Source organism: Phasianus colchicus, chromosome 1 (assembly GCF_987193195.1).
Source record: "Phasianus colchicus chromosome 1, bPhaCol1.hap1.1, whole genome shotgun sequence".
Lineage (NCBI taxonomy): Eukaryota > Metazoa > Chordata > Aves > Galliformes > Phasianidae > Phasianus > Phasianus colchicus.
In genome coordinates, this window is record NC_143436.1 from 5,343,118 (window position 1) to 5,359,524 (window position 16,407).

Sequence of the window (16,407 nt, forward strand, 5' to 3'; positions counted from 1 at the left end):
ATGTTTTTCAATTTTTGTCCTTTTGGAGAGCAGGGAAAATGTAAGTTCATGCATTGCTGAACTTGGCAAAAAACAGCACGGTTAAGATAAGCCCAGCCAGGATGATGTGCATTACATACCTCACAAATCTAACAGAAAAGGAAATTGGGATCATGAAGAGTCCCTAGCCTTTACAGATGTGCTAACCAGTGGTCAGAATTTCCTTGTAATAGCTCATGCTACTACACTGCAGGAAAATAAATTAGGTGAGCCCAGAATATCTTGTTTTAGTTTTGGTAAACATTTCAGCATCACAGTGAAATTCTCACCCAAATACAGAACTGGGGAAGTAGGATAAAGAGCCTGGAATTCAGACTACATAGAAATCACCAGCAGTAGTAAAAGCTTCACTTCCAGGGGGATCAGTTCCCTAAAAGTGTCATACTTTTCAAAAGTAACAAATGAGATCAGTAGTGAAACAACCATACGCATGTATGTACCTAGAGTTGGATTTAAAACTCTGCTTTCACAGGCCACCTTAGGAAAAAAAAATAAGAAAATGCTGACCAGATTCTTCTCAGCAGCCCAAATGTAGGACAGGCACTCCAGTTATCTAATTGCCTTCCTATACTTTGGTGCCCTTTGCCTGTGAACCAAAGACTGGTATGCATCCTTCTTTCAGTTTTGTTGTCAGGAGTGTGTGGATTAATGCACGTTGAGTATCTCAGTATCAATTCTCAGAGGCATATGCGTGTCTTCTGCCTTAAGTTCCTTTCTGCATAATTGTCCATTTTTTAGATACTGCATTACTGCTTGACTTGTAGTTGTGCCTGGGATCCCTGGTAAGCCATTCAAATCCTCCGTGTGAGGTTATTCCAGACTGCAGCTCTTTCATTCAACCTCTGCAGTCTTTCAGTTTTCCTGCAGGGGTCCCCTGGAAACCACGAATCATGGTTCTCTGAGGTAAAGCAAGGGACAAGAAATGGTGAATTTGACGCTGGCAACCTGAACTTTTAGACTGCACTATAACTGGGGTACACATCCACAACAGCACCCTGTTCAATTCAGCTCACTAAGGAAGGGGCTGAGTGGCTTTTCTTTGTGAAAAAAATGCAGTCTTTTGAAAGGAATTTTGCTCAACCACACAACACTGCTGAGTTTGCAGGGAAATAAAACTCTACCTTTCCCAAATGAGCACTGGTTACCTCTTCTCACCTTCCCCAACTTCCTAGGTGTCAGCTTTCCCAAAGGCTCCACAGGAGTCAACACAGCAGCTCCACACAGCTAAGATCAGCTCTGGAAGGCACAAGATTATCAGTTTTCTTGCCATCGAATTCCAGACACGCACAATAATAACCAAAGGCAGTCTGAACCACAGGTGACGGTCTGTATTTCGCTTGGGAAAACTTGCACCTTTCTTTTACAAAAATAAGGCAGTTACACCAATTGGCCATTTTACTGTGCTCTTCAGTGGATATAAAAGAACAGAGTGCTGCCCCCTGTGTATAAGAGGCTAATTAGGAAATTAGCTCTGGCCTAAGATAAGTTTATGTTTATTACTGAACATTCCTTAAAAATAAAATTCTGTATAAAATGTGACATTTTAAAAAAAATTAAAAAATAATGTTACTCATTTACCATCCACAGCAGTGCAGGGGAAAACAATGGAACTATGGACAAGGGAAAATGCTCTGGAAAACCAAAACAGTAATTGCCAGTTCATATCTGCACAGACTTAGGCTGGAATGCTAGAAGCCCCACAAGTAACATCCATTTCAGAGCCCATAAGCAGATAAATTGTGTATAAGCATTATTAGGAGCCCTGAGAATGAGGTGATGGAAGTCTAATTATGTGGATTCTACTACAGCTGATAAGTTAACTAAAAATAACTTGGTGACAACACTTAATAAAGCAGACCCTTCTCACAAAATCCAGGAGAAGAATCCCTGTTACCTTCTGCTATTCTCTTAATCCTTTCCCTTGTTCCTCCAGTCAGAACTCAGTTTTGGCTGCAAATTGAGAAGTCTGCTGTTTAAAATCCATTGGCTCCAACACACATTGCCTGCCTCAAGCAGCTGTTGTGGACAGTTCACTGCCCTACAAAACTTCGCACATACTTGAGTAAAGAAAATACTCCAACTTGCAGCTGTTATATTTTGCAAAAGGAAACTGAAAAATTATTTAAAAACTTTGAGAAAGGATCAGATGGAGTATTTCCACCAATAAGATTTCCACAAACATTTTATGTAACAAATCTATAGTGATCTTTAAATAAATTCAATTTGCTCTTGGTTATTCTCTATATACATTATAGATACATATACACACAAAGTTAAAACCCTGACATAGTAGAGTCTCCTGTGTCTGCCCACAGGAAGCCAGAAAGATGGTCTGAGGAACCAAAATCTTCTCTGATCTGTAATGAGCACCTCAGGCAAGTTTGGAAATGTCTTCATACTGGATCCCTTCAACTCGGCGTCCTTTCAAAGGCCCCTGGAAAAGAACAGATTGTAAAAAGTAATATCAAAATACAAACTTGTTTGTTGAATTTCCCAATAGAGAACTTAAAGTAACATAGCTGAAGGGGCTGTATCAAATCTTGCCACATTTAGCATTCTTTAAGGAGCACAAGTGAAGTGAACAGTACTAGATATCCCAGGCATTAGCAATATTACACAGTGTTGTGCACAGTAAAAGCACAACGGCTACTTTTCTGTTTAAGAGTTCTGTCCAAAAGCCACATATAAGTGTACGCTGCCTATTGTACAGGGCATACATAGCAGAAAGCATTCAAAAAAACTACAGAATTTTGGGTTTTGGGTGGTTTCTTCTGTTTTTAATTTATAGATTTGGAGTTCATGTCAAAGGAGGTAACCTCTATATCTAAGTGCATCAAAACTAGAGAAAAAAAGAGCCATGCTTTCAAGACCAACGTATCATGAGCTTTGGTTCCAACCAAAACTCCTTCTGTGTTTAGGATACCTCCACAATTTCTTCTCAAGTAAATTCAGTGAGTTTCTGCAGCCCTTCTTTGAATGGGATCCTAACAGAGCCTCTCTCCAGCAAGCTGTGTTTGAGAGATTGTCTTCAAGGCAGTACTCTCCCTACTTATACCAGTGAGTTTTAAGACAATTTTGCAGAGAGCAAAAAAAGCCACAGATGCAAAGGTGTTCATATGGACCAATTTTAGCCCAGAGAAAGGTGAGACAAACAAAACAAACAAATACAGAAACTAACAAAAAACACCCAAACCACCAATGTAATTGTTAGTTACAAACAAGACAATGGATAAGAATATAGAGCCCTATGTTCACTCTAGTAAAGAGAGGAGAAAAATCACCTCCATGCATTTTTCACATTTTTTACCTTCCCACAAAATAGTGCAACTACATCTATATTCAAAATAAACACAGAGAATATTTTGCTAGTCTCTTTCAAGTTAAAAACTCGCCAAATTCAGCATATTGGTGTATTTTAAGAGGCAAGCAGCACAGCACTAGTCTGCAGTGGCGAACAAGCAACTGTTTTCCTACTGGTTGGAAATAAGTGGCTGAGAACAGCATTTTGTACTATAAATCCCACCTGTAAAACAGGATTAATGATAGCATCTTTGTGAAAGCTCTCCAACATACAGTTGAAAAGTGCTCTATGCAAAATAGATCTTCCAGGTTTTTTTATACTTACAGAGTCAATGATGATTGTTGCTGAAAATTTCTTCTCATTGATAGATTCCAAGATGCCTTCATTTCCCCTGTAACCACCATTTAATACCATAACTTTCTTGCCTGAAATGAGAAATAGGAAAAATTTCCTTTGATGGAGTTGTGTTCAGCTTCAATGACAGCTGAGGGAGAAGTTTCTCTTCAAGCCCCCACCAAGTGATTCCCAGCTCTGCTTCACAGTCTGCCCACTTACAGAGTGCACTGAAGTTTACCACTCTAGGCTATGCTGGCACTACAGCAGAAGCCACTCAAACTACATCAGGGAAAGAATCATAGAATCAGAGAACGGTTTGGGTTGGAAGGGACCTTTAAGATCATTCAGTTCCAACTCCCCTGCTACAGGCAGGGATACTTCCCTCTAGATCAGGGTGTTCAAAGCTCCATGCAGCCTGACCTTGAATGTTTCCAGGGAGGGGGCATCCACAACCTTGTTGGGCAACCTGTTCCAGTGCCTCAAAAGCCTCACATTAAAGAATTTCTTCCTAATATTTACTCTAAATCTATCCTCTTCCAGTTTAAAGCAATATCCCCTCATCCTACCTGCCCTTACAAAAGGTCCCTCTCCAGCTTTCCTGTTGGCCCCCCTCAGATACTGGAAGGCTGCTATAAGGTCCCCTTGAAGCCTTCTCCAGGTTGAAGAGCCCCAGCTCTCTCAGCCTGTCCAAACTCGCTGAGGATGCATTCGATCCCACTGTCCACTAAGATGTTAAAAAGCACTGGACCCTGCACTGATCCCTGAGGAATGCCACTCATCACCAGTCTCCACATGAACACTGAGCCATTGACTGCAACCCTCTGAGCGGCCATTCAGCCAATTCCTTATCCAGTGAGTGGCCCATCCATCAAATCCATTCTTCTCCAATTTGGCTACCAGGATGTCGTGTGGGACAGTGTCAAAGAAGTCAAAGTTACTTCCCTCATGTCCTATTCCATATACTAATTGCTCAGTGTGCTTTCTTTCTTCTGTCAATTCTAATGTAAGTGTGGGCAAAGCTCACCCATACTGTTATGCCACCATCAACTGGCTATTCACCAGCTGAAGATGCAGAATGTGGCACGTCTCATGAAAAATCTCAAGATCCATCTTGTTTCTCTCTATGCTGACAGTGCTCTGCTTACCGCTACCCTGAATGTTCCCTGAAATACTGATCAGATGCTACACGGAACCCTTAGTATACTACAGTCAAAGAAATACAAGTGAATCAAACAAGAGCTATGTTTTGCCAAGTACCTACAGCTATTTGAGGCATGATTTGGAAGGAAGACACAGGATAAATATGACTAAGAGCTAGAGAGTGCTCCCTGAGAGGCTTCCTGGCAGCTGAAAAGAGATGCTTTCATGTAGTCAAATGAATTGAATCATGAAGCATTTCTATCTTCTGAAGAAGATAATATTCTTACAAGAAGAGAGTGTGAAGGCTCAAAGAAAAAACAATGCAATATTTCCCCAGAAAGTAACCAGAATATACATGGTAAGTGACTAGACTAGGTTATGAAATGCTGTCCCAAGAACAGCACAGCTACTGTTAAGGTAGTTTCAAGTGGATGTCTTACAGTTTAAAAGAACTTAAATTTAAGTTATGCTGTGACAGCTAAGCTGAAAAATAAAGAACACAAACAGCCATACCTGGTGCTGGTATTACAGTTTCCAGATGTGTCTGATCAAGCTTCAGTTTGTCTCCAGAATCAATCATTTTCACAACTGCTGTATATTTGTCAATCACCTCCTATTGTAAAAGGTAGAGGCCAATCAGTGACTGCAGTATAAAAAATAATTCTCTAAATTTACATGTTCAAAATTAACAAATTCAGGAACTTCAGAATACACTTGTACATTTTCAAACGCAATGAAGACTTCTGAGCTGCCCTAACGGCATCCAACCTCCACAGAGTGCTGGCTGACCCTACTCTGAAGTTAAGGCTAGATTAAAGGGGCTCCTTTTACAAATCAATGACTGATCTCCTTTGTAAACTAAGACCAATAATGTTATTAGTGTTGTCTGGAGGTTTTGTCAAACTTCAGATCAGTTATTTTAGCTATCCTCTCAAATTTGGAGAGTAAATTAGAGAGAGGCTTCTTTCCCTCATGGGAGGATAAACTGGCTTGAAGTCACACAGGGAGAACTGGAATAAGGCCTCTTAAGGAGGAAAAACGTCGCTGATCATCTTTGCAACTAGCATGTCCAACCTCCCAAATTTACAGCTCAGTGAAAGACAGCCACTAGAACTCATAACCTGCTTAGATACTTGCCAAAAAAGCTGTGATTTTAAGTTCTATACACTGCTGTCAATCATTCAAAACACACCTAGATGTTGTCTTCTGCACTTGCCAGAGACTGTTGAGCCTTGGACTACCTGTACATCATTTCACTGGCAGTGGCTAAAAGAAACCACATCTAAACAACAGAACATGGCTTACAGACTGAAGATTTTGTACAGAAACGGGATCTTGCTCAAAAGGCAGTATGCAGCACAAATATTTGTGCAACACTGACTAGTCTCAAATTGAAATACAACTGCACTGCTCTTGGTCATGTCACATTGAAAAAGTGATTATGAATATGTTATGAATATGAATATGTTAATAGGATAAGCTGTACAGGACAGACACACAAAACAAACACACAAAAAAAGTCCCAGTAAAGTTACATCACAACTCCTTTCAGTGTAGAGTTAAGGCTGAGCACAATTCTGACTCTGGAAGTCAGTACCAGAAAACATAGCCAAAGCCACATGCTTCCATCTGCAAACTTTACCTTAACAACTGCCTTCTTCTTGTGATACTTCTCTCCAAGCTTCTTTGTGACAATTTTTACAATGATTTCCTAGACAATTTGAAAGGAAGAAAAAAAAAGATTAACATTCTAAAATACACAAGCAACTACACAGTGTAAAGTAATTACATACTGAAGTCACTCTAACCCCAACCACCAGATAAAGTAATTTTTCACATTTGGCAGCTTGGAAAATGAGTGAAATAAGCTTGGAATCTGCTTCAGGATCTTTACATAACTCAATCACTAGCAACTGCAGACATGCAGAATTGGTTGTATATTATAACTTCTAAGATACTTACTGGCTGCAACCAGTAGTCTGTTCGAGATGTTCTTTTCTTCTCTTCTTCAAGCTACAGAACAACAAATAAGCATCATTTATTTTCTCCCTTCACTGCAGCCTTCCCATGCCTTCAAAAATCTGAACAAATTCTCCAGTCCCACATCAGGTTGAGGAAAAAAACCAAGAAGGGTAGGTCAGTGTGTGTTTTCTGCATAGCAATCAGTCTGGTGAGATCTAGAAATCCATGATAAAATGATGGGAGATTTACGTTTATTTTTGTCAAGTGATTCTAGGTATTTTCTTCTCTTTCAAAATCTGTATTCCTTTACTTCCACCATCTGGATTGTCAAGGTAATAGGCACAGATGAGCAGCAGAAAGCAATTTTAAATGGGAAGTGATATAATTTTGCCCAGAAAGACATGAAAGTCTGAATTCCACAAGAACTGAAGGTCTGAGATCGTTTCAAAGAAAAAGTAGACTCACTGCCACAGGCATGGGTTTATACAGACAGAGATTCTTGCACAATTGTTACCTCCATAATCTCATCCAGTGCAGATTTCTTCTTTTTCTCTTTGGACTGACCAGAGCTATGAGCTGATTCTTTTCTTTTAACTGCTCCTTCTGCCATCTTCAGTGCACTTGGTCCAAGGATGCTGCTGAAAGAGTAAGATGGCGCTTTCACAGCAGACCTCAAATTGTCTTCTCTACCAAGATGCATCTGAAGAACTGGTTGTACAAAAAGGCCTGCTGATCTATTTGATTTTAGTTGTGCAAGTCACCTTCCAGATCTCATATGCTATTCTAGGACTGTGCTTTGCAGCTAGAACTGATCTCCTTGAAGTGTAAATTCCATGCCCACTGATGTTTGCTGCTAGCAGTCCAGCAGAACAAAAACAATCTAATGGTCAGTTCACCAGTGCAAAAGCTAAGAGCTGATTGGGAACTTGAGTTAAATGGTAAAAACAAAAAAAAGTCTGCAAGTAAGATTTTCAAGTTTGTTTTAAATATTTATTTCAAATATTTGAATCAAAATGAGCAATCCTGTAGCTTTAGATAATCTGAGAACTGAGCAAGTCTCCAACATAGCTGAGACCTAGAAATCCTCCCATACTCAGAAAATAAACACTACCTTCACCATCACATACAAAACAGGCAAATAGCCCATGAGTTACAAAAGGAAAGAGCAATTAGTACAAAAGTTACATCTTAGGGATTGGGGAATACCTAGGTAAAGTGAGAACTGTCTAAAGATAGTCTGAGTTTGCCAATTTTTTATAAAAGCCACGTGGATGCAGTAAAAAATACAGGTGTTTTCTCATTCAGACAGTTGAAGAAGGCTGCTGTGAGATCATTTTATTAAGGCCTTAGAACGGTTCTCATGTTCTGACTGTGTTCTGTGGTGAGGACTCTGGATATACTAGCAAAGGGAGATGTATAATGGGAGTGAGTTACAAAAAGGGCAATAGAAACAAACGTGAGAGGAAAATAATTGTATTTCAGAGGAAGGCAGGATAATCTCTGTACAGAGTTCCAGAAGAAACTGCACATTAAATCATACATCCAGCAGCAAATATATAAATAAAATCTCATACATTACATAATTAAAGCCTGGCATTAAAGAAGATGACATTAAAGAAGGAAAACATAAGATACCTGTGAGGTTACCAAGGGATTCCCAGGTGTCAGTAATAAAACGAATCTTACTTAACATATGCATTAAGGACCCTGAGACAAAGAGAGACAACCAGCACTACTCAGGTGTGTCATCAGTACAGAGGACACAAGAAAGAATTGGGCACAAGAAAGGACTGGTTCACCTTGAAATCTGTGGTTTACAGAAAACAAAACTAACCAGCATATTATGCAAGCTCACATACTCTGATTAGATTCTATCCACAGGGAACTCATCACTGTCTAAGATCAACAACAGCAGAGAAGGGTCTGACTATAATGACAACTAATAATGTGGACCAACCATTAAAGAGTCAAACTCAACCCTAGCAGTCACATCCTATAGTCTCTTAGTCCAACTTTCTTCACCCTGATCAAGAAATGCAAGTGATAATCCTGGCCAGGATTCTGCAACACCTGCAGTGAGCAGAGAGGTTGGGAAACAAGGAAATCCTGCAACACGCTGCACCATGTGGTATCAGGTTGAACTCAAATGAGCCATATAATAATAACAATAGCCAATGTGTCTCACAGTGGCAGAACACACTTTTACACTGACATTGGGAAGCAGTTTTCATAAACAACACTGAAGTGACTCCTGAACCACCAGTGAAGGAAAAACCACAGGCTGGTCACTTTAGTGAGGCAGATATCCAAATTTTGCTTCTACACTACCATTACAAACTTTACACACAAGTATCTATCATATGCTATGAAAGGCTGGACCTCTTGGTACATGATTCCACATTCAGCCAAATTTTTGCAAGCACTTTAAAAAATAGATCTAAGTATTCCTCAGTGAAACTAGTCAAGTGAGTGCCTGTGCTAAGTTCAGGCTCATCTTAAGCACAACTCAAAGCTCAGGAAAAATTTACAAGTATTCCTCAAAGCCTGAAATCTGTCTCTCTTATTGCAAAGAACTTCTTTATTGTCTCATTTTCTGCCTGGCATATATCCCATCAGATATCTTATCTAAAAGCTAAGCTTGTGATGAGAAGCAAGCTTTCGCTTTACTTGCAATGCATTTAATTACAATATTGCCTTACAAGAAAAGATGTACTACTCATCAAACAGTCTCACTGACTTCTATAAGCATTGTTTGCATTATTGACCCCCTTTTCCTGTGTTGCTTGTGGTTATATGACAATTAAATTCATGAGCTTTATAAAGATTTATATCAGGTAGATTCAGCTCCTTTAAGGATGATCAGAGAAAATATTACCTCCAATTAGACAAACCTTTTAGGAACTGAAATTAAAAAGTCATGAATATCCATTCACAGAAGGCAGCTGGGACTTGATGGGATACACTTTAAATGCTTCAGTTAGATCCTCTATCCTTTCACTTACCTGCCTCTTCCCAGAGGAAATTATCACTGCCTATTCATTTCTGGGCATCTGTCATGAATGAACCATAGAAGGCTTCAAGAAGGCTCCTCACAGCAAATATTTAAAATATAAACATTCATCCATTTAAAATACAAGAGGAACCACAACATCACCTAGGATCTCCTCCTGAATAACATGATAGGATGAGACAGTAGACTACAAATATTGCAGGATAAGATCTTCCTACACATACAAATACCACTGACATGTAAGCATTTTGCAAAAGTAGGAGTTACCTTTAAATAATTTTCTTACCTTGTTTTTGAAGATGCTGCTACTGAAGTACTTGCTCCTTTATTTAAATTAAATGCAACTAAAAAAAAAAGACGTTACAATTTAACAATCTGCTAATGGAAAAGATTGTCCACTTAAAAATACTTACTATTTTGTGTTATGGTTCAGCTTTTAAAATAAACTATTTCAAAAATGGCAAGAAATTCTCTGCATTTTCCTATTTTCTGTGCTTTTTGAAACTCATCTCAAAGCACTTCATGAAACACTGAGCAAGCTTTAGCACTCATTTCATTTTAATCACGAAATCAGCTTCAGTTCAAGAAAACAGCATGTACCAAAATCTGGTTACCTTTTTCTTCTTCATTTTCTCTGTTCAGTTCAGTATAGACTGGCTCCTCCTGCCAAAAGAAAACTTAATAGATCTCAAGAGCAAAATAGACAGCTGAGCCAGGATAACATTTTTCAGTGATCGTTGATTGCCTGAATTTTATTGACTACAGTAAGATTATCTAATAACTGTAATATTCAGTCTGGCTTGATTTATAAGATTATAAATTGAAAATAGTTTCTCATTATAGGCTCCTGTGCAAAATTATCTAATTAACACTCTCTACAGAGATGTTGTCTGTACTCGTTTAATTTCAGCATCAAAGGAAAGTGGCCTTACTGCAAGTTTTCTCATTTTGAACAAGCATGATTAGACTGGTTTTTGGACAAACTGATAATCTAAAAAAGGAAAAATCATGGAATCTTTCCAAATTTTTAGTACCAAAGGCTCAGACCATTTAAATTTCAATTAGTTTTAAATTAAGAAAAAGATAATAGTTTACAACAGCATTTAAATATATCTATCAATACCCAGAATCAAGTGGGAGGTCCCAATCCCAGGCAACAACATGCATGGAAGTCAAGGGATAATGCCAAAGAAGTTCTCAAATTCCATGTCAGGACTATCAGAATAAAAACTTTTTATGTGGGGATTTAATTATTTCAGCTTTCCTGGTAATCTTAGCCTCCCTACCATACTTGTTATTTGCAGCCCTAAAATTTTGAGAAATATGATAAATGAGGACACCACATTGGTTATAGTTTAGTCTCCTATCTTAAATTCAGTATTTTAAAATTGCTAGGAAAACCAATAGTCATTTATTAGAAAAGTAAGTCTGGTACAAAGTAACTCTGTCTTCCTCCAGAGTAAGTTATCATCTTTCATAAATGTTTAACAGAAAATTCAGAACGTAAGTGAAGTAATGTGGTGATTTAAGCAGGGGAGAAGACAGACTAAATCAAAATCTGAAATGGCTAGGACTAGATATAGTCAGTCATAAGGAATAGTTTCAATAAATTTCAAAACAACATAAAATCTAAAAGGAGCTGAAACCTCTGCTTTCCTTTTCTGAAACTGATTCCAAAGAGGACCTTGATGTTTATCTGCTGTAAAAAGCATCAGGTTGGTTATTTGAGGAAATGTAACAAGCAGCAATTTCAACTGAAACAAGGTAGGCAAAATGGGCATGAGAATTATCTGTGAGAAGAATATTTCTCAGTTTAGAAACAACCAACCATGCAGCCACACATACCCACTGTTCCCCAGTTTGAACTAGCAATCAGTTCACCACCCACTGCATGAAGATTACTCATCACCTTCTAGCTGGCTGCAATGGAAATAGTAGTGAAAAGATCACAGGACCATTAACTTAATTGAGGGGACTTTTGAGCTGAAGATTGATATATAATTTTCCTCACCAGTTCTTTCCCCTCCAAACCTCTTCTAACTTGCTGTTCAATAAATTTCGCTGTTTTTTCTTCATCATCAAGGTCTTGTTTCTTCTTTCTCTCTTGTTCTTGTTGCCTGCGAATGGTCTCTGGGTCTCTATCAATGTACTGAATATACCAGCCTTTTGGAGTCTCATCAACCTTACAAAGACCTAAAAACCCAACACAAGACAAAGTAAGATTAATACTAACAAAAACAAGAAAATAACAAAGAAAACCTCAAGATCATTTTCCCAGGCCACATTCACTATAAGAATATAAAAACTTTAGCAGATGTACTTTTACAATGTATCTCTTACCAGACTTCTAAAATAGACTTTAAATAACCTTTAGTAACCATTTATGTCCTTCAGCTAGCTGGTTCTATTTGGAAATGGGTCAAAATATGTAGCAAAATTGGATGGAACATTTAGTATCGCTTTCCTTATTGACGAAAACATTTCCGTCCCATTGTTTTAACAAGGAAGAAAACAGCACTCTAACATATGTAAACACTGCATAGTAATAGCATCAAACTACAGAAAACTTTACTGTGCTACATTATTGTTACTGGCAGTCATTTGAGTGACTTCTCAAACACTCTATGACTCATGAATGTATCCTGTACCACACAGGCAACTGAAATGAAAATCAATTTAAACCTTACATAGCACTCTGGTATGACATAACCCCTGCTTCTCCCATGGAACACAAAACTGCAGATCTCAGATTTGAACCCTTTTATTAGGACAAAAATGAAAACAATATACCACTCTGTGTCACCACAAATACAAAGGGATTCTGCAGTTGTAAGAAATGTCCTATCATAGTTTATACTTTTTATATGACAACTGTTGGAAGTTGACTTAGAATTCAGCAACAGATACAGTAACGACAGGTAAAACAAGAAAAGGTTTATAAGTGATGCATTTATCCCAGATGTCTGCCACTTTTCATAAGGAAATCCCATTGCTTAGAAATGGGATTTCCTTAGAAATCTACTTGGACATGTGTTAATATATATGCAGGAGGGGAGAATAAGGGAAAAAAGGAAACAGGAGAATTAACATAAATGCTTACTGATTACTCATCAGCAATGCAATTACCTAATAGTTTTAAAATGCCATAACCCAGAACAACAATATTTACCTTCTCTCCCCAACCATTTTGTAAAATCAGTCAGTGTCTCCCACTGTGTTGCATTCATGTGGATGTGTTCTCGGTGACTGATATATTCATTGTACACGATATTATTGTGGACTCTCTTTGTTCCTAAAACAGAGTTATTATTAAATGTAAGTATGGGACCTTAGGAGATACCTACGAAAACTTGTTGCACAAAACCAAAAGGCATTAAAAGCAAAAAAAAGAAAAACAGTAAAATATTTACCAAATCGTCTCCTGAGCAGCTCTAGGAAATCATTTCGGAATTCCCTTAGGGGATATAAAGAAAAGTATTTTAACAAAACTTATACAATTACAAAGAAATGTTCTATTGCCAATAATAATGAAATATCTGCAGTATAAACAGGAGTATTCTTTTGAACAAAGCACAATGAAATTCAGACACCTGTTTCCCATTTTCAGTAAGACAGTGTGAAGTGCAGTCTGTATACACAAAGAAACACAGTATGGTACATGCACATACAAGTTTAATCTTCTAAAGGATAATACCCTTTCAAAGGGATAAAATGGAAAGAATGAACTCAAAACACTTCCCACTAATTGCTGGTATTTCATTACCAGGTATCTCCCAAGGTTGACTAACACTGACACAAAACACGAGGCAGAACAAAGGGAAGCACTGGTAGACTGAGTACATGGATCACTCATCTCCCTGCTAATTCAATGGGTTAAAGATAAAGCCTCCCTTCAGCCTCACATTGAAGACATTTCCAGTCAGCCTTGCTGTCGGGTAGGTCAGGTGGACAAAGGGATCAGGGAAACAGTGGGACGCTACTCATACTGCTGACTTCTTATCTCCATGTGATGGTTCTTTTAGCTCTTCGTAATTCTGCAGCTCTGACAGTCACTTAGCTGAGACAAAGCAGTGACATACTTCATAATGAAGAGCAAATGAAAACAGGACTCAGACATGGAATAAAATTATCAAATTTGGGATAAAAAGAAGAATCTGGGGTAAAAATTGCCACATTTGGGATTAATAAAAAATTAAATGAGATAAAGCTGTCAAATTTTAAACATCACAGCTCCCTTAAACCTACATGCTTTCAAAAGCAAACTTTTCACATAGCCACTATACAACAGCTGACACTAAAATACATCAGAATAAAGTATCTTCAGTGGGACATAACAGGGCTTTAGAAGTACGGCCATGCAGATTTGACGCGTGGATAAGAAAATATAGCAAACTTACTCGGAAAAGTAGTTCAAGAATTGCTGAGGATTTTCAGAAGCCAGCAGTAATTGCCTTTGGTGAGATTCAGACATGCAATGACATTTGAAGCCATTCTAGAAAATAAAGATATATATTTTATCTGCCTTTGTCTCAATTTGCAACACAGAGCTTTAGAAGTAACTTAAAATGATGTTTTCTGAGTGAAATCTCTTGGAGGCTTCACACAAAATACTCAAACCCAAGCACAGTCTAGCAGCACAGGTTGGCTATTACTCCTGACTAGGACATAACAGAAGTCCTCTTGCTCCTTTGTGGAGTGGGATAGATGTGGCACCACCGGGTCCATCCAGGACCATCTATCCAGGCACACATGCAAAAGAAATACTTGCTGATTTCCTACCTGGCCAATACTGACATCATACGTAATGAGAGGATGGCATCCTAGGAGTGGCCAAGCTATAGATTACAAAAGTTTGGCCACCTCTGATACAGGAACAAAGTCATAAGAGCTTCCCAAATGTACCCAGATGTTGGAGGTTTGGCCATATCTTTTTTTTTTTTTTTTTTTTTTTTTATCTAATATAACACTCTCTCATCATAACATAATTAAATTTACAGCAAACTTCTTTCCATGGAATCTCCACACTGCTATGAAAAGATGTGGCTGTAAAGGTATGATGCTTTGTTGCTGTAATCTCTGAGAAAAGATTTAGTCTCTTTGGGAGAAAGGGAAAGGGCAGCAGATGAAGAACACAAATAAGATCCTGTGGAAGTCACATTTCTCTTCCAAACGCACATTAAAAGCTTTATTCATGTAGAATGAAAAACCAGAAGCATGGTTATCCCACATGGAGGTACTCTTGGAGCACAGCTCTGGTGAAAATAAGAAGAAATAGAACCCTCAAATCCCCTGGGCATCTGGGTTCAAGTGAACAGAGAAGTGAAAACAAGGGGAAGGATCACAGAAAATCATCTCTTCATAACAGAAGCAGGGAAAAAACAGACAGAATCAGAAGGACGGAAAAGAGACCTTGCTGTGCTCCAGACATGCAAGCCCTCAAGCATGTCCCAGAACCTACCTTGTTCCCAGGAGAAATCACAACTGCCCCAAACTCCTGATGGAATAATTCCTAACCCCACTGCCCTTTCAAGGCTGATCAGTCATCCTAATGGGGTTGAACATCTCTGGAGAAAGCTCAGGACCATTATGCTTTCTCCAAAACACTTCTCCCACAGGAGTAGGGTTCTAGAGGAACATATAGAATCATAGAATAGTCTGGGTTGAAAAGGACCTCAAAGATCATCTAGTTTCAACCCCCCTGCCCTGCCCAAGGTGGTTGGGAACCCCTCAGATCCCACTCAGCTCTTCCCATCATACATGAAGGACCAGGAATACCCCAAAGAAGCACGAGAGCCTGCTCCAATGCTGCTTGAAAGGAAATTGCTGGTCCCAGACCCCCAGAATGTGAGGTCTGGATGCACCCTTGAAGTCAGAGGCCCTACAGAGGGATGTGGGCAGGCTGGAGGGATGAGCTGAGACGAGTAGGATGAGCTTTAACAAGACCAAGTGCCGGGTGCTGCACTTGGCTCACACCCACCCCACACAGTGTGCTCGGCATGCACACCTCCCCTGTGAAGACAGGCTGAGGGAGCTGGGTTTGTTCAGCCTGGAGAAAAGAAGGCTGTGGGGTGACCTCACTGCAGCCTTTCAGTGCCTTAAGGGAGCGTACCAACAGGAGGGGAATCAACTCTTTGAAAGATAACAGCAGGACAAGGGGAAATGGTTTTAAGTTGAGGGAGGGAATATTTAGGTTGGATGTCAGGGGGAAGTATTTTATTATGAGAGCAGCGAGGTGCTGGAACAGCTGCCCAGAGAGGCTGTGGACGCCCCGTCCCTGGAGGTGTTCAAGGCCAGACTGGATGGACCCTTGGGCAGCCTGGTCTGGTATGAAATGTGGAGGTTGGCGGCCCTACATGTGGCAGGGGGTTTGGAGCTTCATGATCCTTCAGGTCCCTTCCAGCCCCGGCCGTTCTGTGATGACGGAGGACCCCAACGCCGGGGACCGCGCGCCAAACACCGCGCCGCGCCGCGCCCGCCTCACCTCATCGCGGCACTGCTTCTGGCACATCTGGCAGTACCAGCGCAGCTTCTGCAACCCTTTGGACTTGATGCGGTTAGCGATAGCCTTCGGGCTGAGGAAATCCGACTTCCCCATGGCTCTCCCCCACCTCCTTTCACC

At 39.5% G+C, this 16,407-nt stretch overlaps 1 protein-coding gene across 2 annotated transcripts; it reads right to left on the reverse strand.

Annotated features, from left to right (window-relative positions):
- Positions 1-2: 2 nt before the first annotated feature.
- On the reverse strand, positions 3-16,403 carry KIN (Kin17 DNA and RNA binding protein). 2 transcript variants are annotated; one of them, XM_031590685.2, is made up of 13 exons: positions 16,270-16,403; positions 14,186-14,280; positions 13,199-13,242; positions 12,958-13,080; positions 11,800-11,981; positions 10,403-10,451; positions 10,075-10,132; positions 7,293-7,413; positions 6,779-6,829; positions 6,459-6,527; positions 5,330-5,429; positions 3,665-3,765; positions 3-2,473 (listed from the first exon to the last, which is right to left on the reverse strand). In XM_031590685.2, the coding sequence occupies exons 1-13, from the start codon at positions 16,381-16,383 to the stop codon at positions 2,411-2,413; spliced, it is 1,170 nt and encodes a 389-aa protein (XP_031446545.1). In that variant the 5' UTR covers positions 16,384-16,403; the 3' UTR covers positions 3-2,410. The 2 variants fall into 2 exon arrangements, with proteins under 2 accessions (XP_031446545.1, XP_031445783.1); XM_031589923.2 differs by having other exon boundaries at positions 7,293-7,416.
- Positions 16,404-16,407: the final 4 nt, after the last annotated feature.

Coding starts and splice junctions, on each gene's coding strand:
- KIN (XM_031589923.2), bottom strand. CDS start 16,383: ATGGGGAAGTCGGATTTCCTCAGCCCGAAGGCTATCGCTAACCGCATC. Junction 10,452..11,799: donor GTTTGGAGGGGAAAGAACTG/GTGAGGAAAATT, acceptor TTCTTTTGGCAG/GAGGAGCCAGTCTATACTGA. Junction 6,830..7,292: donor CACTGGATGAGATTATGGAG/GTAACAATTGTG, acceptor GTTGTTCTGTAG/CTTGAAGAAGAGAAGAAAAG.